The sequence below is a fragment of the Chroicocephalus ridibundus genome, chromosome Z, assembly GCF_963924245.1.
Source record: "Chroicocephalus ridibundus chromosome Z, bChrRid1.1, whole genome shotgun sequence".
Taxonomy (NCBI): domain Eukaryota; kingdom Metazoa; phylum Chordata; class Aves; order Charadriiformes; family Laridae; genus Chroicocephalus; species Chroicocephalus ridibundus.
In genome coordinates this window covers 1765292-1787960 of record NC_086316.1, presented here as the reverse complement: position 1 = coordinate 1787960, position 22669 = coordinate 1765292, and the positions used below count along the sequence as shown (strand labels likewise).

Here is a 22669-nt window from a genome sequence, read left to right as displayed (position 1 = left end):
TTTTCTTCCCAAGTCCTTTAGTTTCATTTGGTATCTTCCCTGGGTCTTTTCATAAAAAAGGAATTGAAGGCAACTTAATTGCTGTTCTGTGACCTGCTGACCAGCAGGACATTGACCTGAAAGATACTGAGTGTGCTCTGTACCACCTCTTTCTTTTCAGAAGCTAGAGGCCTTGTAAAACGTCTTTGACTTCTAGATTCTCACATAAAATACAAACTTGCTGCTGTCTCTGCGTTCTCTTTTAAATTATTGTGAAAGCACAGAATAAATACGTACTTCATTCACTTTTTCGATACAATAACAGAACAACAATAGAAAATCAAGTATTCCAGAGAAAAAAGCACTTTCAATATAATACCTAGTAGTTCTTCATTATGTTAAGAAAGCAGAAAGATTAAACATAATGAGAGCTTCACTCATCTTACCTAGCCAGACCTCCTACCTTTTTTGAGGGCTATCAAAGGAAGGCATTCTGAAACAGTGCTGCCTTTTATCCTTGGTCAAGATATTAAAAAAGTGCCTAAAATTAGGCTTCTATACCCATATTTATATTTAAACAACCTACCTTTTCAAAGGTACTGAGCACCAGGCTTGCATTCAGTTGGTGTCAGCGGCCATTCTGTTTCTTTGGAAAATGGGACTGCTTTCATATGTTTCCTGGTGTTGAATCTGCAGTTTAAGTGTAGACACCATTTTCTTTTTTCTACTATGCCTTCTTTTGACTAGTTACAGCACTGTAAGCCATACCTCTTTCATATAGCATTCTTTGCATAAGCAGAATAATCACTTGTGTCAGACGGAGTGTAGTACATGTATGAAAAATAAACTTGAAAGAATAAAACATAACATAAAACATAGAGACCTTCCTCTTGTTTAGGTTCTATTTTCTTTATATACATGTATATAAGAATTGTACTTTCAGCACAAAACCCAGATGCCTATTGCTTTCCCACTTTGATCTTATGCACTGTAATGTACAATATCCCTGCAGATATGAATTCTAGATTTAAAAAGCAGCTTGTTGCCTCATAGTATCTGTAGTTTTGTATGTTCTTTTGTACACCCTTATTCTTTAACTTCATATTTATATATTGCATTTTCTTTCCCTCTGCATTTTTTGGCAAAACAAACTCTAAACCAAAATACCTTATTTTTACATTCAAAACTTTGCCTTGTCCCTTTCTGCATTCTCAGTTTTGTTATACTGAAACTTGATGTACTGATTTTTCCGTATATTCAGCGACTCCAGTTAAAATTCCGTGACCTAGTTGAAAAGGTCATTCAGAAAGCCAAAGAAGCAGATCCTGCCCAGCTGTGCAGGCAGATCTGTTTCTTCTTTTCTCCTTCTTTTTTTATTATTTTAGAGATGCATAAATAAAACCAGAGTATTTCTATGTCATTAAATACAGCATATTGGGTGCAAAATTTTCCTTCCTGTCTTCAGTTTAAGAGTGTGAGTCACTGTTACAAGTTCTATTTTTTTAAAAGCTGTTTCCTCAAGAGGCAACATGCGTAAGGCCATTCAGAAACCTAAATGAAAGGAATGACTTTGGGTATTCTTACTATCTGCATGGGCACATAAATTCAGTGCTTCTTAGCACAGCGTAAAGGGGTGACCATGTTTCCCAGCTTACACAAGCGTTTTAGCTCGTAGGAAGAAACAAACATGCCAGTTGTGATATACCTAACTTCCATGCAATTCTCCAGTGAAAATATCTGTAAATAAAAACAGATTCATAGTTTAATTAAATTCTTTTTTGGGGCATATCTAACACATTCTTTTCTAAGTGGTAAAAGTGGGAATTTTTTTTTTTTTTTAGCTTTTTAGAATCAGATTATCTTTTTCGGTGTTTCAAAGAGATGGCAACAAATCAGCACTAGAGTGGAGGGAAAATATGTATATGTTTCCTCTCTTGTAGTGATGATTTATTGCAAAATTATGTTTTGTGTATATGGGGGGGAGGGTATTTCACTTTTCAGGCCTGTTATAACCTTCATCAGAAAAAAAGAAAAAGAAAGAATGAAGGGCTATAAAGACTTAAGTTACATATATGAGTGCATTTTTTTTTTCGTGTTAGGTAAAACTTACTTTATCCTAAAAGTACCAGAATAAAATTTGTGACAGGAAATTGGATGCCGTCGCTCATCACAGTATTAGTCTGCTGGGACAACTTGGTAGAATAAAACTGATGCACTCTCCTTGCCGCTAAAAACGCACTGCCAAAGAACATAGAAGTTTTTCCATCACTTGAGATCTTCAAATCAATATTGAATACAATTTTAATATAAGTAACATTTATTATCTATTATATTATTTAAATAGGTTTGATGCAGAAACTCCTGCTCAAGGTTCCTTGAATCAAAGCTGTTAATTCAGTTTTAGAATTTACAAAGGAACGTCTATATTGCTTATAACGCTTTGAGCAGCATTGAGCTATTGCATGGGTTTTCACAATGTCACAAATGGTATCAGAAATGCTTTTCATCCCTGATACTACTGGTGTGTTGTTTATTTTTTATTTTTTTTTAAAAAGCTGTCTTATGTAGTCTGACAAGGGAGTGAAAAAGGCACTCGTATTTTTTAGTTGCATCATCTTGCATATTTCTTATTTGTTTTCTTCTATATTTCAGGTATCATTACCAGGTATAAATTTGTTTGATGTGAATTTGTAGAACTAAATGTCTTTCTGGTCTATCTGTCACTTCCAATAGCTTTCTTGGAAGTATGTGTTAGGCACTTTTGGAATACTGCATAACACTACAAACATTGTCAAGATAAAGGCAGTTTAATAAGTGAAGCACAAGCAAAACAAAATAAGGAATTTGTTCACCACTTCCCATTGGCAGGCAGATGTCCTTTCGCATCCTGGAAAGCATCACGCATAGCTGTCGCTTGTCAAGGCAAACACTGTAACCCCGAATATCCCCCCTTCCTCCTCTCCCTGGCTTTTATGGCTAAGTGCAGCATTATATGGCATGGAATATCTCTTTGGTCATTCTGGGTCAGCTGTCCTGGCAGTGTCCCCTCCCAGCTCCCTGCGCATCCCCAGCCCCCTTGCTGGGGCCAGAGCGGGAGAAAGAAAGGGCCTCGGTGCTGTGCAAGCACCGCTCGGCAGTGGCCAGAACATCCCTGTGTCATCAACATATTCAAAACACAGCACAGGCTCTGCGACGAAAATTACCTCTGTCCCAGGCAGACCCAGTACGCTTGGTTTTATAAGGAAGAATAATACTACAGTTCTATTCAGAATGTTTTCACCACGATTTGAAATACTATGTTTTGTAGAAGTACGTTATTTTTAGGAATTTTAAAATTACATTATTTATGGGGAAGAGGGAGACACTTGAATAGTTTTTAATATACCTACAAAATCATGTTCTCGTTTGCCAATTTATAAAGAAACAAACTGTTAAAACTAAATCAGATTCAAGTTTGATTAAAGATTGAACCAGTAAAGGATGGAACCAAAATCAGTGGTTCATGAGTATTCTCAATTTTTATTAATTGAAGGTTCGTGTTCAATGACCACTAGTCACGCCATTCTCTAAATGACAGTGTAAACAAAACCTCTCATCTAAATGTGTTTTTACCTAATCCAAAATTGCAGTTGTTAATAAAATAGCGGTTCATGTCATTTATATGGGTAACTTGTTATTTAATATCCAGGAATAAGAGTTCCTGTACAATGTTCTAAATATTGATTTTCTATGTCTACAAAAAAATCAGATGGCACCTATGCGTTTACTTTTTCACTGATTAATATACAAAGATCACTTAACTTTGTAAGACTTTATTCTTACATTCTAAAAATATTGTTACTGAAACTTTTTTATATATACATATTTTTCCTTTTTCGTTGCAACTTTAAACCGGTAGTAGAGTTGTAAATCAGAGGAGACTTCTTTTTAAGATTTAGCCTCTTGGGTTTCATAGCAGAAGTTATTTATGTGCGCAATGATGTTTTGTCATACACAGTAGCAATCCCCATTTTAAATGGAAATGCTTGCTTCTTTTTCCTTTTTAATATTGCATGTGTTTTCATTACTGTGTTTGTATTTTTTGTGTTTGAAAATGAAAATATTTTTACGATGTTTGAATATTTTTAGAACAGATGATACTCGTGGTAAATTAGAGCATTTTCCCCCTCGTTTGTAGCATTGAACCATTTATTTCAAAATATTAAGGAGAAGCTCGTGGTTTGTACTACTGTTGTTTTACCGAGATGTCAACCAAGCCTACACCAGTTGGCAGTATCTGGTTTGTCTTTGTCAGTGAGCAGAGATATTTAGCTGAGCAAACGTAATTGCAACTAGCGTATCAGCCACATTTAACACGCAGCTACATATCTGACTGCAAAACATTATTAATACTTGCAGTATTAACAGTCATTATTTCAATCTGCTGCCTCAAGGTCAGCTTTTGCTCCCCACCCCTGTCCTTGAGAATATTTCATAGATGAAGTAATACAAACTCGTGATTTAGAAATAAAAAAGAATGTAAATACTTGTGCTTTACATCTCTATCTACCTCAGATCACATCTAAATGTCCTTGATCCTGTCACTTACCTGCGTTAAAATTGTGCTTATTTGCTGCATTTGTGTAGTTTATTTCCTGCAAAGGACTACTGATGGAATTAAATTATTCACCCAGTATTTTGCTTTGGGGTCCAATGATAAAAGAGGTATGCATACTTAAGGGAAATTTAAATGCATTTCAGATGTTTTAAATTATTTCTTCAGTTTCTATTTCTGAATCCTCAGAAGATAGGGAGTAATGTACCTTCTGAAATATTTAAATTCTAGTTGAAAAAAAAATATTTTCATGTTGTTGACATGTCATATCAATGTTCTCAGGGTTTTTTAATGGGATCCCACAGTTCATCTACAATAAAGTAGTATAATACACTAAAGCAAGGGACAAACCAAATCAAGTAGAGATGAACAGAGTAAAGGGAGGTAGGGCTGGAAGTGATTTCAGAGATCACGTTTCTAACAGATTCCCCCTGGCCAGTTCTTAAAAGCCTTCAGTGATAGAGATTATACTGCCTCCCCACGCAATGTTTGTTTGTAGTGTTTATTCCTTTTCTTTTGAATGACAAGTAAGTCTGTTAGCTGTAGGGACAGTATTTATGTAGGTTTTTGACAAACTACTTTGCAATCTTTTTATAATAAATCTCATCTCTGTCACAGTCTTTGTTGCTCTTATATATGTCTGATTTATTGATTAAGCTCAAACTGTTTCAGTCTTTGGTGCTTTCCAGCTCCCGAGGGAATCCTATTAAATTATTTTAAACCAACCTTGAATGTATTTTGTTCTCAAAGGAGTATCAGACAAACCATTGACTGTGGTGTGAGAGCACAACAAAAAACAGAAAAGTTTTGCTTCCTCTAAGTAATTCTTTAAAATCTCAAGCTGACAAATAAGTAAGTACTTACTCAGTTCAATTTCCCTATTATCCAAAATTGTCCACTGTGAAGGACTCATTCTCTTTTACCAGAATACAATATATCGTCTGGTGCTCTAGCGATTCTCCAGTAGAACTTTAGGTGGGTATGTTTTGGCAAATAAATTTCTTTTGTTCATGCAGTGCACATATTCTTCCAATTTGCACATACAAATACTGAATTTTTTGTGATTGTACGTGTGGTCAGAGGAATAACTTATTTCAGAATCATTGCATAAAATATTTCTACGTGGCACAGAAAGGTGTTGAGTAGACAGATCTGACTTTCATTTGCACAGACTAACTCAGACACTAAGAAGCAGTGCTTTACACCACCAATACTAACGAAGTGCTCACATGGGTGAAGACATATGTTCATCTATCTCGTGGTACTTTCTGGGTAGCAGGTTAAAGTGATGTATGTTGTCTTGGTGCCTCCTCAAGAAAACATACGTTAGCTTTTTTATCTAAACATGACCATTTTGTGCAAGTTCAGGAAAGAAAAAGGTACGGCTAATGCCCATAATTATGTTCTTCCTAAATTTTCAGCTGCTAGTCTCTCTGGGATTTTTTGGTAGCAGAAGAAAGTTTCCTGATCCGACAAACTGGCTGCCAAAGTTTTTTCTGTGCAGGAAACGAATACCTTGCGTACTTTCCCCTTTGGGTGCAGATCTACATGGTTAGTCACAAAAGGAGCTTTAATTTCATGATGAAATCTTAAGGAAAAGAGAATCCTAATAGAGCGGGGAGAATAAGATCCCTGTAGTTGTCAAATGAAACTCAAAGTTAACTAGCATAAAGGCAGTACTTGGAATCTTGCAGTTAAACAAAACCTAATTTAAAAAGAAATCACACTTCGTACTTGTAAGCTTTGATCCGATTTTGCATGTGGTTTTAGACAGTATGTTTTCAAATTACTCGTATTTCTCCAGTGACAGGTTTTCATTGATGTGGCATCAATGGCATATTAATTCTGTTGACCTGGCTGCAACAGTTAGATTTTGAGCAGAAAAAGAAAAGCCAGCAAAGAAGTGACGTGGCAACAGAGTTGGCTTTTATCTAAAGAAGTTCTCTAGTGTTATTACTGGTACATTATCGGTGTGAATTTGTTATAGAGTACAGGTCTATAGATACTCTTTTTCTTTTTTCTTTTACCCCTCATTTAGGCTTTCAGATGTGAAATAGCTGGTCTATTAAATGCCATTCTTGGAACTGTAGTGGAGTATTGGATCGTCTCAAGTTTGCTTATGGACAGAAATGTGTTTCATCAAATAGCTGATGATTTGGCACAGTACATTGCCATTTCTTGTGACGGTGAGTGTTTGAAATGCCTCTTGAAGTCTTTTAATGAAATACAGTGAAGTCCAAACTAAAATCCTCAGTTTACTTTCAAGTTATATTTTACCTTCTGTTGTAGCTGTGCAGTCTTACAGTGTGATGCGTACGTATGCAGGAAACTGTTTTATTGCGTGTGTGTGTCTGTGTCTGTCCCAAGCAAAGACCAGATAGAACAGGCTGTCTTATTAAAATCCCTCTAAATAAATCTCAATAGATGTTAATGTGTGTTAATGTAAAGGCTACACAGTGTGAAGAAGAAAAAAAAAATATTTTGGAGCTCCCTTGTCATTTTAGGAAGAGCCTTAAGCATGTCATAGTAAGCTGTAACGTCAGAGAGGCAATTGGAGACACCTTAGCTCAAACCAATTCTCAGGTGAAATTTTTCACTCCACAAACTTGATTTGGTTGCTAAATACATTTCAGCCATAAGTCCAAAAGCTATGCTGAACTCTTTGACCCATACAGATTTCAAATGAAACATTTCAGTGTCTCATTTAAAATCCTTAGACTTTATGGCCTTTATGTGTGGGGGTCGGGGAAAATTCCAACTTGTCTCACGAATCACTATCGTTCCTCTTAATTAAGTATACTAAAGGAAGAGAAATGTCACAACTCAAACGAACCACTATCATTTAACAAATGAGGTTGAGGTATCTGTCCTTTTAGCAACTAGGGCACAAGGAACTCAAAAGACCAAAAAATTAGTCTCAGGGAAACTCCTGAATGTTTATAATTTCATTTTCAAACTTAACTCCCACCAAAGCTTTTTTTTTTTTCTTCTTCTTCCGCCAGACCCCCCCAAGCAGGAAACTTTGGGAAAACTGTACTTCTGTTGTGCACCTGTATGGATATCCTGGTCTCAGTCATCATTTTCTGTAGAGATAGGTGTACATAGGCTTCATTTACAGTGTTGCTTCCTTCTCCTACCTGGACTGTCCTGGAGAGAACTATCAGGAGCAGAACTATCCTGAAAAAACGAAACTAAAATCTTAGCCTCCAGACAAATAGTTCCATTCCTACAGAAAGGACTTATTATCAGCACTGTCACAGCCTGCTTAGATCTTAGAAGGCCAAATCAGTTGGAACTTTATAGTATTTAAATGGAGCTTTTAATATCTACTTCTATTGCCACCTCTCCAACAGATTTTCTAGCTTTCATATAATAGGGGGAATCTTGGATATATGTTTCTGTAAGACTTTCTTAGTTTCTTATATACAAATGGAAAAGTATACTTTCTGTGCTGTCCTTCACTGAGAGCATTCCTGAACAAGAACAACATTCACATCTGGTTATAAAGAGTAACGATTCTTTGACCTGTTGGTGATCACTGCTGCTCAGTTCAGCCCGCAGCACTTAAAGCCCAAAAACCTGTTGCAGAGTTCCCTTAAATTCTGTCGCTGTTAGAGTAGAAAACATCTATAGTGTCAAAACTTGTGTTTCTGTTTTGATTGAGTCTACAGATCAATTAACGTATGAGCACTTCTTAGCCGAACAGAATATTCCCTCAATACAGAAAAGACTTTCTTCCTCATGGCAGACCGTGCTTTCCACCTCTTTCAGTTGCTATTTTGACAAACTTATTTTGCTAGAATCAAAATACAAATATCACCCTTAGAAAAATCAGTCATTCTCTCCTCTTTTCCAAAAAAAAGAGAGGTATGCCGGACAAATGCCTGATATAGATAGATGTATATTCTTCTGCCACTGTCTGTTTTGGGTTTTTTAAAAACAGTATGAAGTATTTGGTACATCTGAATGGGGTTGAAATGTGCTTACGGTCACTTTTCAAGTAGAATTTATAGGTCACCCTGCATCACTTGCAGATTTCTTTCTTCACGTAATATACATTTTATCTGAATTGTGTTTGTATTGTGTCACTTACAGATTTTAAAGGTGTTTACTTGTATAACTTCCCAAATAAATAATTTCATTCTGAAAATCAAGCTGTAACTTTTATAAAATTGTATTTAGAGCATTTTTAAAAAAAGTTTCACATAAAAAGTGGTACTTTGCCTTTTAAAATCTGGTGACCATTTTCTTAGAAGCTGCTCTTTTTATCAGATGATGGATAAAATCTTTTTTAATATGAGTATTTTTAGTAATTCCATGGAGAACAACTTATGAATCTGCAGCAGCAGAAAAAAAAAGTCTGGAAGAGTTATCCTCTAGATAACTGTAGATGTACAGGTTTGTATATATTGTTTTAAGGCTCTTTTTTTCCCCTTTGCTTTTTATCCAGATTTTTCGATGTCTGAATTAAAAAGGTTCATTTGTTCCATACCATCCCTCTGGCTTCAAATGTTTGTCGCAGAAGCAGTTTTTAAAAAAATGTGTTTACAGAGGAATATAACTATTTCTAAAGAACCTCTTTCTCTTCAGAAAATAGTAAGTAACTCTTCTACTCCTTAATAACATATCATACTTAAGTATTTCACAAGTAATTGGATTCATGAAAGTCTTGGAAAATGTCTTTCTTTTGTGATCTGTGTCATGCTCATTGCATGCAATGTCTTCCACCTGTAGATAGACTCTGTTGCATTTAAATGTCGTTTTGCCCAAGATCTGGGTTCAAAACAATGGTAAGATTTTTCTTGATAGATAATTTGTAATAGCTGATTGATCTCTTTACGTGCAGTTAACATGAAAAATCACAATTAAAGCTTTTGAAAATAATGTCTGATGTAAATACTTTATGGCAATATTTGATTTTTAATTAAGGAAAATGTCCAACGTATGATGATTTTCCTGGGATATCTTTTCCTTCAGGTTTTTTGAAGAGGTCACAGTCTGTTATTCTACTGATTCCAAGCATTTGTTACGTACAAGATTTTATTATTCTGAACCACAGTGCATTTCTGTGAATTTCTCTTAAAAACTTTTCCCTACTTTCATACCTTTTCCTGCCTTCAAATCACAAATTGTGATAGTTGAGGAGGAAATACGTGTTGAAAGCTGTGAAAGAAATTCTCAAAACCATGGCTGCTGGCAGGATGCAGGCAAATCAAGGAGATCACACAGCAATGACGTACCGTGACTTAGAGCCTCATTTCCATGATACTAACGACTAACCAGAATATGGAATCTATAACTGTTTCTTTGTAGCCTAAAATTCTACAGGGAGAGTCAAAGAAAAACAAATTTACACCTTTACACACTTTCCATGCATAAGTTTTCCTGAATTTTGCAGGAGTTTCTTGTGAACAGAGATCATTGTTTATTAATACGTCGTGTTTAACAGAGCTCTAACAAAAAAGGGTCAGAATTTTAAAAATAAACCAACTATATATCTAATATTTAACATGAGTTGCCAACACGTATGCAGCAGCAATTGCTATTTTTAGTATTGCCATGACTACTGATCACTCTTCTGCAACTACTTAAATGTAAATTTTTGTAGTGCTTGAAACAAGTTCATGTGCTTTTTGTGCCTTTCCGTAGCATTACTGTTCTTCCTTTCTCATTCCATACAATCATATTAGCTATTGTCCAATTTTTCCAACTCTTCTCCTACAGGACGTTATCAGCTAGGCTGTTCTACAGGTTCAAATAGTGCCCTCCTACTCTGGGGGTAAATGTGCAGTGAGGGTGCACGTAAGATGTCCCTCACCCATTGCAAGCTACCCGCAGAATCTACAGTGATCTGCTGGATACTCAAAGCCTTCTTTAGCGTCTTTCTTCAGATATAACCGTTGTGTAATCCTTGAATGAGTTCCCTCACTGGACTTTTTCCTATGCTTTTACCAAACCGCAGAAACTTATATGACTACTTAAAACGAGCGGTGTAGGGGGTTGGAAGCTCCGTATTTCTGGAAAGAAACCAAAATATCTACAATGTCCAAAGCTACCATAATAATGAGAGAGCACTTAAGACATAGCTAGCTTATTGCCTTCACAATGGTCAAAGGCTTAATCCAACCCCTCATCTTAGAAGAGATGAAGGAGGAGAGTGAGTATTTCTTTACCGTTTTGCTCCTTGGGTTGGAAGCTTGTAAATACTTTCATGAAGTAGCTGAGAATCAAATAGCTTTACTTCAGTCTTGTGTCCAGCTAAAGCGATCAAAATTTTCTCAGCTACCAAAAAACCAAGAGAGAGGCGTAGAATTTTCCACTTTCTGGCTCAGACACGATACATTCACCTCTGAGGCCAGCATAAAGGGTGAACTACAAGAATATAAAAAAGACTGCAAAGATAGCTTTAAACAATCTATATATGCAGTCATTTAGGGATCATATTTTTAAAAACTTAGGTACAGCAAGCTGTGGGTGGCAGGTGACTGCTTTGCATGAAGTGCAACAGAAAAAAATGACTGCATTTTAATTTACTGTATATATTGTCATTGAAAATGTTGCTTTTGCAACAGGTCTGTTCCTATTCGCCTGCTTTGCGAGAGGTAGGGATGCATGAGACAAGGAACATACAGAATCCAAAGAAAAAGAAAATGAAAATAGGGCAATGGCCATGCCCTGAGTCTCAAAGGGCATTACAGATGCTAAATGGTGATAAGCAGAACCAAGTCAAAGTGCTGCCTGATCTACCGTAAGTAATACCTATAACATCACCAGTTTTATTCTGCTTTGGGGGACAGCTTCTGACCTGACACATTTCTTGAACTTTATATGACCTGTTTTGTTGTCTACAAATTGCTGAAACTGACAGAAAGCTCCATTGTAAACCTGTAACACCTCTGGGCTGGGGTTCCCTCTTTCCCCCCATCCTCCATCTCAGTGCACCTGCAGGCTGACGTAGTTATATTTTCCCAATATTAAATTTAAAGTGTGCATAGAGAAGTTGAACTGTTCGTAGAATTATCTTTAAAGAAAGTTTAATTGTGGGTAATTTAATTTTATTACCGTTTTGAATACAGTTATAATTAAATGACATAGAAATTATGTAATTAAGACATTTCAGAAATAACTCTGAAGTGGATAGATCTAAGTATGCTGTACGTACACATTTAAAAGCATTAAGTATGTATACATTATCTTAAAATATAAAATAGTGATTTTGGACATGTCCCCTTTGCTCTCTTTTCAGTGACTTAATCTTTAATAAGTGCCCTCCAATGACAAAGAGGCTTAGAGCAAAAGCAGAAGTTGAGTCTTCATACACCAAAGAGAATTGCTACGTTTTGGCTGAAGAGGTGCATTTTTGCAGGAGAAATATTAAAGGTGTGCTGTATATCTGATTTATCCTAAGAACTTTATATGGTAATAATCAACAGTTTCAGGCTTGAAAATCTTGTCCTGATGAATGCTGAACTAAAATGATGGCTTATGCCCAAGAATTATTTTTTTATGGTTTGTCTTTCTTTTTTCCGATGTCTGTTTAAAAGGAGGAATTGTATATATGGTGGAATAAAGCTGCCTCCTCCATTCCCCCTCCCCCTCCCAGATATTAAATACAGTGTACAGCTTGTGTGAGCTCATTCCAGTCTTGCCCGCCTTACTTTGCTAATCCACCTCAACCTGTGCTTGGTAGGATCAACGTCTTCCGATTTGAAAGTATAATTCGGTCTTCATCTCTTTCAGTCCTAGACATTTTGTGAACAAAGACTGAGGAGTATGCTATGTTACATAGCTGTGTTAAGCATATGGACTGTTTTCTTCCAGGCATTCAGCCCAGACTATGAAAGGCATTTGGCTTTTGTCTTAGTTATACTGGAACCCAAGTACCTAAGCAATAAAACAGCAGTGCAGTAATTCATTCGGTTCCTACTTACTACAGAAACATAATGTAAATATTATCATGTAAATCATACCTTACATGAGCCTTTACCTGAACAGAATTACTTGCTGGAACTACTTTTTGTCATCTTCATCATCAGAAATTTATCTATATCGCTTAAAACACAGCTATATTAATCATGACACCCAAGAGAAGGCTTAGCAAAAACTGGAAAAAACAAGCTGGGATCATTCAAAAAATTAAAACCAGAATTGTATCACAAACACTGAAGGACAAAAAAAACCCTCACCCTCTTTTGGGATTTAAGAGAGCTTCAGTAACAGAGCCAGACCATGCATTTTTAAAATTGGTTCCCTTTCTCAATATTGCTTTTGCAAGTAAAATTGATGTGAATTATTACATGGTGACTTCTAGAAGGAAAAGTGAGTTGAAGGACTAGGGCAAAAAAAAACCCAACCCAACCGCTTTTTTTCTATTCTTTCCCTGCCAAAACTGCAAGAAGTATCTTCTGTTGAAAGAATGAGTATGGAGCTGACAGATTTACATAGTGAAGGTATTAATATAACAAAATATACCATGTAAATCTTATCGCAAAGGCCGAGAGATTTAGCCTGAGATATTTTTCATTTCGAAGATGTTTGTTGCATCATCTTTCACCTGGCATCAAGATTTTCCTCTGGCTCTTGTTCAAACCTAATCATTTAGTGAAAGCAAAACAGCGTTTAGAACGGGTCTGAAGTTTTTATCATGCAGAAACTAATGGTGTCTTTACGTGCAAGCAGCAGTTCTCAGCTGCTTGCTGTTCATTTTTTCACACTTACTTCAGCTTTGCATGGTACGAATGCTCAGGATTTCTTTTTCCAGGGGATTTTTTTTTTAAACTATTATTATTATTAGGACCCCATCATTTATTTCTCTCTCCTTCCCCCCTCCCTTGCTACTGTAGCCAAGTCAGACAGCCTATTGAGAAACAGCAAACCATCTGTTAACGGATTTGAAGTTCTGAATTATACTTGAGTGTGTAGAGGCACTCGTGCTTAGCCAGAAACATTCATTTGAATTAAGCTATAAATGCTGTGTAAAAAGAACCATACATTTTAACGTAGGTTCATGAATAAATTTAAGGGAGGGCAACTGCACTCTAAAGTTTTATTGCTTCAAAACCCAGTATTTTTGGTGTTCTGTGATCACTTGGTGCTTTTATAGTGTGATTGAAGCTTTAAACCTTGAACTGGGGGGAGATAATTCCTGTGTTAAACCGTTTGCAATACAATTTCATTGCTGGATCTCTGGTGGAACAGAAGCTCTGTGGGTTTTTTTTGAATTTTCTTAAAAGATGGTTAAACAGGATAAAGGAAAATCTTACTCATTATTGAATTTTCTGGCATATAGCCAGGTCTCCTAGTTCCAGGCACTTTGATTATTTTCTTTAGTTGCTATCTTGCCTAGTCTAGTGTAATCTATTAATTTTTTATGGTAGGAGAGACAGCCCTGCATAGAGCTTGCATAAGAAACAAAGTGGAGAGATTGATTCAGCTTCTCTCTTCCCCTGGAACAGACATTAATGCTAAAGGTAAGTTATTCAGTTTCTCTACAGAAATAAGAAATTAAGCCGGATAAAGAAGTGTATTAATATCTGTTTGGTAATAAAGTTTGTATTTATACTATTAAAACTGTCTTTATTATTTTAAACAACACAAAAAGATGAATTTATAGCAAAAATTGAGGAAAGGTTAATTTATAACTAAAGTGCATTTTAACATTACATTTTCTACTGATTTTTAAAAGTGCTATTTAATGTTTTTCAGCTATTTTTTAATAGAACTTCTTGTTTTGAAATCACAAGCTGCCACGGTAGCCACAATGAATACTAAAAAGTAAAGTGTTTTGCTGTCTAATAAATTACATTATTAACATTTTAGTACTACTTCTGCTGTTTTAAAACTTCCCTTGATTTATAATTCAGACTATGCTGGCTGGACGCCTTTGCATGAAGCCTGTAACCATGGCAGCACAGTGTGTGTCCGTGAAATTTTGCAGCGTTGTCCAGAGGTAGACCTGCTCAGTCAAGTGGACGGGGTGACTCCTTTGCATGATGCACTGTCAAATGGACATGTAGAAATTGGCAAGCTGCTACTTCAGCATGGGGGTGAGTGCATTTATGCTAAACTGGTTTAGGGAAATTATCCACTGTTCTGAGTCCATATGAGGGTCGTGGTGTTTTTCTTAATAGTTGCTTAAAATACAATTTTATTATGAAATATTTATTTTAAAACATTTTTAAGCCAAGCTGTTTTGGTCACAATAAAAATAATACTGTTTTCACACTTATCTTGATCAGCTGAATATGAAATTAACTGGGATTTTCACATTTTTTTCCAATATGGTAATGTTTTTATTCTGCATTTTACACCATATGCATTGTAACTATATTCTCCAAACTCATTAATGAAGATAAAGATTACCTAGTCACCAAGCAAAGCTAAGGATTTTCTTTTGTTTTGATCTATTTTTACCACGATGCAAAAATAGATCAGTAAATCTCTATATAATCATGTATTTCAACATAAATTTGTTCAGCATTTATGAAAATTAATGTGATGGTCTTTGAAGAACACAATTAGCTTGGTAATTAGTTTGAGAATGGAATCTATATTGTAATTGTGATAACTGCTGTTTAGGGATAATAGTGGGAGGGATGCCTTAGTTTCTAAAAAAAGATACATTGCCCCTTAGGCAGACACATGATAAATGTTTTGAACAACATTTTTTGTTCAGTGACAGGGAACTTGTATCTTGTCTTGAAATATTCTGTATCAATATAATTAACTTAGCATGTTTTTTAAAAAAATCAACTGCAAAGAATGGTCTTGGATATCAACTCTTCCTTCTTTTAATTCATTTACTAAAATGAGCATTTGCGATATCCTTTCCATTGACCTATTGTGTCAGTTTAATCTCTGTGCATTATATGCTGAGTCCCAAATTTTTTGAATAAAGATCATTCTGCATATAGCCACGAGGCAGAAGAATGCACTGTATTTAGATGGCCTATTACTTAATTAAGGTAGAGAAACAAAATTTTATTTCATTCTTGGCGTACGACCCTCCGTATTTACAGTCTTCTCCTGCCCCCTAAAGGCTATTTCTGTGCCTGTTGTGCAAGCACCAGCTCGTAATCAATACATTCCTCTGCAGCTCTACCTCTGTGTTTGCTGAGCTTCAGTTCTGTGGCTCCCAGGTGTTTTATATATCTACCGAGCCATGTATCTGACATGCCAAGCCAATAGCTGGGCTCAGTTCAATCGCTCTAAGTGATGCAACAGCCGATATTGTAGTAAGCCCGGCTCCTCAATTGGAAATGGCATTGCACTGACAGATGTGCATTTTTCCTCGGCTATTGTGAAGAATAGGTAGTGGATGATCCTGTTGTCCTAGGGGAAGAGCTCTGCTTGCACTTGCATTCATCAAGGTTTTCTGGCGACTATAAGGCTGCGTGTACCCTTATCTTTGCCTTTGTCACACTCTGCGTTTTGGCCTGTCAAATAGCGGACAAGAGTGTGGTGTTACCCCTTCGGTGTGGATTTACTCAGCTCAGTAATTTAGAACACGTCTCTGCAAAAACTTTTCCGCTGTCTGTCTCTAAAAGCCTTCAGCTTGCGACAGTTAATTATATTACATAATCAGCGATGGAGGAAAACAATACAGCTTTAATCACAGCAAAGTTAAACCATCTATGGATATGTAATGCGGTGAATTACCTTCTGTAATTAAAATATATTTCTGAAAACGTATTCAAGTTAAAATGTCATCATTATTTTAGCATAGTAACCCAAATTTACGTAAGAAGATTCCTGATGTGTTTATCTTTGAAAAAACACACCTGTAGTTTGAACTGCCTTCATTTTTTCTTACTGGTGCAACCTTTCTTAAACTCATCAAGATCTCTGTAAACTGTTTAAATATTAATAGCCTCATTGTGCTAATAAACAGGAAATACCGTAAGAATGTAGTACATTCTGAATAAGTAAAACATGTCCCATTTACTTACTTTAAATCTATTTATTAATTACCCTTTCCATTTCAAAAGTCTGTTAAGACAAAATTTTGAAATTCAGTTGTTGGGGGAGACTAGGATTCCTACCTCAACAGTTTACCTTGCTGCGTAGCCTAGGGCAAGGGTGTTCACACCAGCCAAAGAAGTAAAATAAAGAGCATCATAGTAACATGCCTTTAATCTGGAGTCAGTGTCAGCAAATAAGCTGGTCTATAAAATACTTAATGGCATTTTACAACAGTAATAACATTACATTTTGACATACATTTTTATAATTGAAATTTTTGGATAAGCAACATTTGAATTTCTTTTCCATTTCTACATAATAATCATTGGCTTTAAACCTAGCAAACCTGGGAAGAAAATAAAGACAATATTGTAAAGAAGCTGTTACAAAGGGTCTTTCTACGTGTTCTAGATTGTATTGCAAATGTGTAACTCATCAGTTACATCAACATAACTTTGTACAAAAAGGAATTTAAACAGACTCCTAGCTTCTGGCAAAAGCCAAACGAAAATCTTGTTTGGCTGCCAAATCGAATGTGCTGTTGTTATTAATGTTTGTATTTTCCCTGCAGGACCAGCCCTTCTACAGCAGAGGGACTCCAATGGAAAGCTGCCACTGGATTATGTTGAGTCCATACCAGTAAAGCAAGAACTTCTGAATGTTGTTCATCCAGAAGAGAACATCGACAGCTTCTGTGAACGCACAGAACAAGATTTCTGCAGTCAGCAGAGAGAACTGTGGTTGATGTTATTTAATAAGATGGTGCTGAATTTTTGTTCGGTTTACAATCTGTCTTCACCCTTTACATTGACTCTCAGAGAGGTAGCTTGTTCAAGTGTACTTCCATTAATGGCTCATGATAACTGTAAGATGAGAAATGTATTTTCTGCAGATTGGTTAGTAGATACATACTTTAGAGAGCTAGAAAGTTTTCAAAAGCTACCACAGTTTCTCCAAGAAATATCTGCAGACATGTTGTTTTTCCCTGGAGAACAGATGAAGGCTTTATTAGCAGCTCTGGAAACTATGGTCGAGGCATATCAGCTCTTTACTTAAATCTTTTTAACAGTTGTCTCCAAAAAAGCGACATTGGGTGAATCTTGACAACCCTTGGTATTGGGCTAGCTTTTTTTTCTGGCAGCCAAAGAACTACAAATTTCATAGCCCTACCCGAGCCCCACATGTTAGTATCTTCCCTGTTGATACTTCCATCTACCAGAACCTGGAAGTCAGAGGCATTTATGCAGCGTGTTTTTTAGGCAATAGTTCCAATACCAATGACTTCTGCTGGCCTGATAGATCTGGATGTCTGTGACCACCTCGGAAGTGTGCTATATCATTTGCACTAAGTTAAACTTTGTATTTTCTGTCCTGGAAATCCTTGTTACACACACAAAGACACATGGAAGATCTTCTCCCTTGTCAGCACCGTGGCGCTGGTGGTCACGTTCATTTGTGCAGTGACTGACTTGAGGACCAGGGCCCAGATTTGCAGAACAGGTGGTTTGCAGAACTCCAGCGGGCACCACTGACTAGGCCTTTAAAATGATCCACTCACCTTGCTGCTTCCCAGGCCAGTGATGCTGTGAAGGGCCAAATCCACCCTCACCGCATAATTTACGGTGTCCTTGGCTCTGCTCTGACTCGTGTTGGCTTGCAGCAGTTTGATAAATCCATTACACTAGCAGCGTATAAAATGATCTGGGAACACTCCTGGGATTCCCTCAACTAAAGATGCTGGTGGAAGCAGTGGCACAAATCTAGTTATGTTGGCAGGGGAATTTACAAAGGATTAGACAAGGCAGTTTAAGTATGTACTGGGCATCAGATTCTGACACTAAGTATGGATCTCCTTAAAAATTACACCCCATTTAATATGAGAATTTTGTTCTCCATTCTGTGAATACACGCAAACTACACATGATAAATCCTCTAAACTAATCCTCTAACCTAATTTAGGATTGTCTGCTACGTATTCTATCAGATGGTCCTTTTAATTAATTAAGAAAAAGAGAAAATCCTGTGCTGTTCTTTAAAGGTATTGAGGCTGGCGAGGCAGCTGAACTACGTAATTGTGCTGCACAGCGTTGGGGATGCAGAAGAGTTAGAGCTCCCTTTGCACATTTGTACAGCAACAACTACTCTTCCTGCCCTGCATCTTTATAGAAGTCCAGTGCCAAAGTCATTTCAGAGTAGGGTCTGGGAAGAGATACGCTTTTAAGGCAAGTTTATCCCTTCCCTTTCCAAGGGAAGAGAAGGAAGTGCTGCTTTAGAGTGAGGATACCTGATTTTGCTGCCCCCGCCCCTCCCCAACAGATTCAGTAATAGATCAGGAATAATTTAAAATCTTAGCCTTCAAAAGGAAGGTACTAGTTAGCAACATTTTCAATTCTTCTGTAATAGCAATTTATAATATTAAAAAAAGAACCCTAAAAGAAAGGGTGTGGATAATAGCTGCTTCGGAAATTGATGTTGCTTGACTGGAGGGAATAAGTTACACTGATGCAGCTGGCTTGCAGCGCATTAAAACTTCCATTTCGCCTTTCTGCAGCTGAGATATATGATCTCATAGCAATTAATCCACTGAAGATGCTCAGTCTGAGTTGGTCTTGGAACCAGACCTACATTACAAATGTTCAATGTTTATTAATGACTGATTATTACTTTTATACATGCATGCAGAACAGCCTGCTCCAATAGAAAAGAGTCAGCGCATATCGGATTTGTTTCTGTTTGTGCACTTTTGATTTTTCTGTAGCATAAAGCAACACCAAAAAAACCTTTGTCACACGTGAAATGGACTAATAAACATCAGTATTGCATGTTGCAGGGTGTGATGAAAGAAATGCTACATAAATACTTCCTAAAGAATGCAAATATGCCTTTAAGTTTGCAATATTAACATTTTCTTTAGTTATGAATTTGATGGGTAACGGGAAATTTAAGATTGGGACTCAGAACCACAGAAGAATAATTCTGGTCCTAATATAATACATTAGTGACTTAAAAGAAAGCAGGAAAAGCATTATTTTGGTCTGATAAAGAGAGTGATTCTGCTTATATATCCAAGATATTCCCACAATTATTTGCTATTATGTCATTCAGACAGGAAAAAAAATGCGCATCAAACATTTGTAAGTCCTACTTACCGATTTAAACTAATTTCAAGTACATCTCTCCAAGATACTGTAGAGAAAAGTAGATAACGTGCTAAATGAACATTATTAACACTGCAAAGTGAAACATTCAAAAGTTAGCAAATGTCTGAATTAATATTCTACGTGTAGCCCCAACTTAAATATTGTCTGTGCGCATCGTCAGTCTTTAATTATATGGTGACACAATTTTGTTCTTCCTAATGTTCATTCAGTTTAAGTAAGGATCATGTATTGAAAATTTTCCTGTTGTTTCCCAGTTATGCTCTTAACAGAGTTCAGTTTTATACATATTCAGTTTTACGTCCACCCAAGTTTGCAAACTCCGTATCCTTATAAAATCTTAAGTATATCTCAGTTGTATTTCACATAAAATTATGTGCTTCATCTAATTTATTAGAGAGTACCTGTTCTCCTTCAGAGTAGCAAAACTTTCCTGTTAAATCATGATTGCAATAAAGTGAGATCTATTAAGCGATTAAACTCACTGCTTTTTAAAATCCCTCTTGGTATGTAGGGTATTTCCCACTTCTTGGCTTAGTTAAAAGAACAAACAAAATCAGCCAGCCAGCCCCGCTCCCCCCTTTTCTCTCTATGCCCACGTTTCACAGGCCGACGTGCTTCGCAAGCACAAATGTGCATCTTCATCCTCCACCGATCCTGTTTCTCCCAGGCCTTTAAAAAACTTCTCCGTTATTCTCCGCCTTCAGCGTGCAGTTGGAGAACATCCCTTTTGCAGATGTGCCAGGTGCTGCCCGGGCAGGCGAGTAGCAGCAGGATGGCGGGTACAGCGAAGCAGAAGGTGGAGCACACTGGGATACGCAGCTGGGAATTACAACGGCATGACAAAGGTGTTGGTCAAGCTTCAAAAGTTGCCCAAAAAGTTGCATTAGGCCAAATTTCAGTGTTATATTTTCTCTGACATGGTCTTTGTTTCACACTGCTGCCATTACTAGACAGGGAGTGCATCAGTTTACGTGCAAATATCTCTGTGATACTTGTAAGAGGTTTTTCAGACCGTTCCTTGATTTCAGAAGGGTCACGCTCATTGGCAAATAAATCACTACTGGCAGTATACTGGGTGTCTGGGCTCAGGAGCTTCGCTGTCTATTTGGTTTATTTTTGTTTAGGATCAAATCTTAGCTCATCAAATTTAAGTATTCCTGTGGCTTCAATACCGTTTAAAATTTGTTATAACAGAGAGGAGGTTCAAACCTTGGAGCCCGGTCTCCCTTTGGGCTGTCTAAACAGTCCCGAAGCTCTTCCCTGCACCATTTGCCGCCCTGACTGATGCTCAGTAGCTGGGTTGCGAAAGGCCCCTCCCAACCTACACCATTCTGCGGCTGAACTGGGCCGACCTGTACGAGCAGTCATGTCACCTCCTCCTGTGACACCTGCAAGTGTCGTACAGTGAAAAATGTAAACTGTGTATTTACTCTGTTGGTGAAACATGCCGGTCTGAGTGCCAGTCCTGGAGGAACACCACGAGAAACGCTTCACGCTCAGTGATTATTCCCCAATGCATCCTCTTTAAAATCTGTCAGATCACTCCTTTTTTTTAATCTGTTAAATGCACATTAAATAATTACAATCATCAAACTGAAATATATAAAGATCCTTACAAGTTCATAAATTTACCATCATATTTACCAGGATACGAAATTATGCTGCTTCAGGAAAAAAAGCTCTAAAAATTACACTTTGCAAAATACTAATCTCTGCTCTCGTAGTCAGATAAAAATAGTGAAAATGCACCTACTTTATCAACCAAACTTGTAATCTTTGTGAAAAAAAAATAAAAATACAGATTTTGGGTTGTCTAAGAAGTTGCTTTAAGTCAGGATATCAAGAGATGCTATTACAGTAGCATATTTTAGGCAGTTGAGTAAATGCAAAATACCTTCTTTTTAAGAAGGATGAGCTGAGGACTATTTAGGAGGCTTTTTCCCGCAGGCAGGCAGGGAACCCCGGGCAGAAGAGATGAAACAGTAAAACTGCAGAGCTCCAGTAACGCTGCCTACACAGACATCTGTGAACCAGGTGTTTGGAGACCATGACTGAATTGCTCAAAAATTAATTAGAAATATTGAAAAACAATGCTTCTGTCTGCCTAAAGCTGATGGCAATACACATTGAAAAAAATTGGACTATTTTGCTGGGTTTTTTTAACAACATCAGGAATTACTATTTCCATGCACATTTAAAGAGGCTGCTGGCTGGGGAGCGAAGGGAAGAGAAAATCAAAAATGGTGCAAAAACGCTACGTTCAAGTCCAGTTAAAAAATTGAGATCCAGCTTCTGGGTTCTTTCAATGCAAGTTTCATTAATCTTTTAGGAGAGCTATCTTATTGATGCTGGAAAATTGTCATTAATCTTGAATGTAGGAGAAGTGAAAATAAAGCAGTGGAAGGGCGAACAGTCAGCTTATACAAATTGTTGAGAGTGCTGACACAGGGAAGTTTACCCATTGTGGCTTGTCACTTGCACACAGCTGAAGTCTAATTAATCTAATTCTTGTCTTACCTAAATGAGCTTGTATACATTTGCTAAATGTCATAGTTTTTCAGGAGAGTCATGTAAAGAAGGTCTCATTCTTGTTTAACTCCCAGTTCACCTAAATCACATTTCTCTTGTGTGTAAGAGGAGTGGATGTTTTGCTAAGGTCGGTCACTACCTCATTACAGCTCATTTGCAACCAACGGTGCTTTGGAAAATTCGGGGAAGTCAAAGCTACAGTGAAAAAATTTCAAAAAATAAACTGATTCAGAAAGATCTATATTAAAAAATAATAAAAATTCAGTGTCAATAATTCGGTTTGTTCGTTTGTTGTTTGCCTAATTTACCCATTTAGCCTTAAATTTGGACATTCTCTACTTCTGACTAAGGCACCATTTTTTTTTAATGATGTTATGCTACCTACCCCGTGCGTGCCTGCTGAAATTTTACTCCAAGAACTGGTATGATCTGGCAGTTTAATGGT

At 36.8% G+C, this 22669-nt stretch overlaps 1 protein-coding gene across 5 annotated transcripts in view; it reads left to right on the top strand.

Moving 5' to 3' along the window:
- SLF1 (SMC5-SMC6 complex localization factor 1) overlaps positions 1–22446 on the top strand; it is a 43438-nt gene extending 20992 nt beyond the window's left edge. For all 5 annotated transcript variants that reach the window (XM_063319285.1, XM_063319289.1, XM_063319287.1 and 2 more), the window contains 7 exons: positions 6612–6759; positions 9024–9169; positions 11146–11321; positions 11820–11953; positions 13951–14043; positions 14437–14619; positions 17106–22446. In XM_063319285.1, the coding sequence (XP_063175355.1) occupies positions 6612–6759; positions 9024–9169; positions 11146–11321; positions 11820–11953; positions 13951–14043; positions 14437–14619; positions 17106–17590 (1365 nt within the window). In that variant the 3' untranslated portion in view covers positions 17591–22446. The remainder of the gene's footprint in view (positions 1–6611; positions 6760–9023; positions 9170–11145; positions 11322–11819; positions 11954–13950; positions 14044–14436; positions 14620–17105) is intronic.
- The last annotated feature ends 223 nt before the right edge of the window (positions 22447–22669 follow it).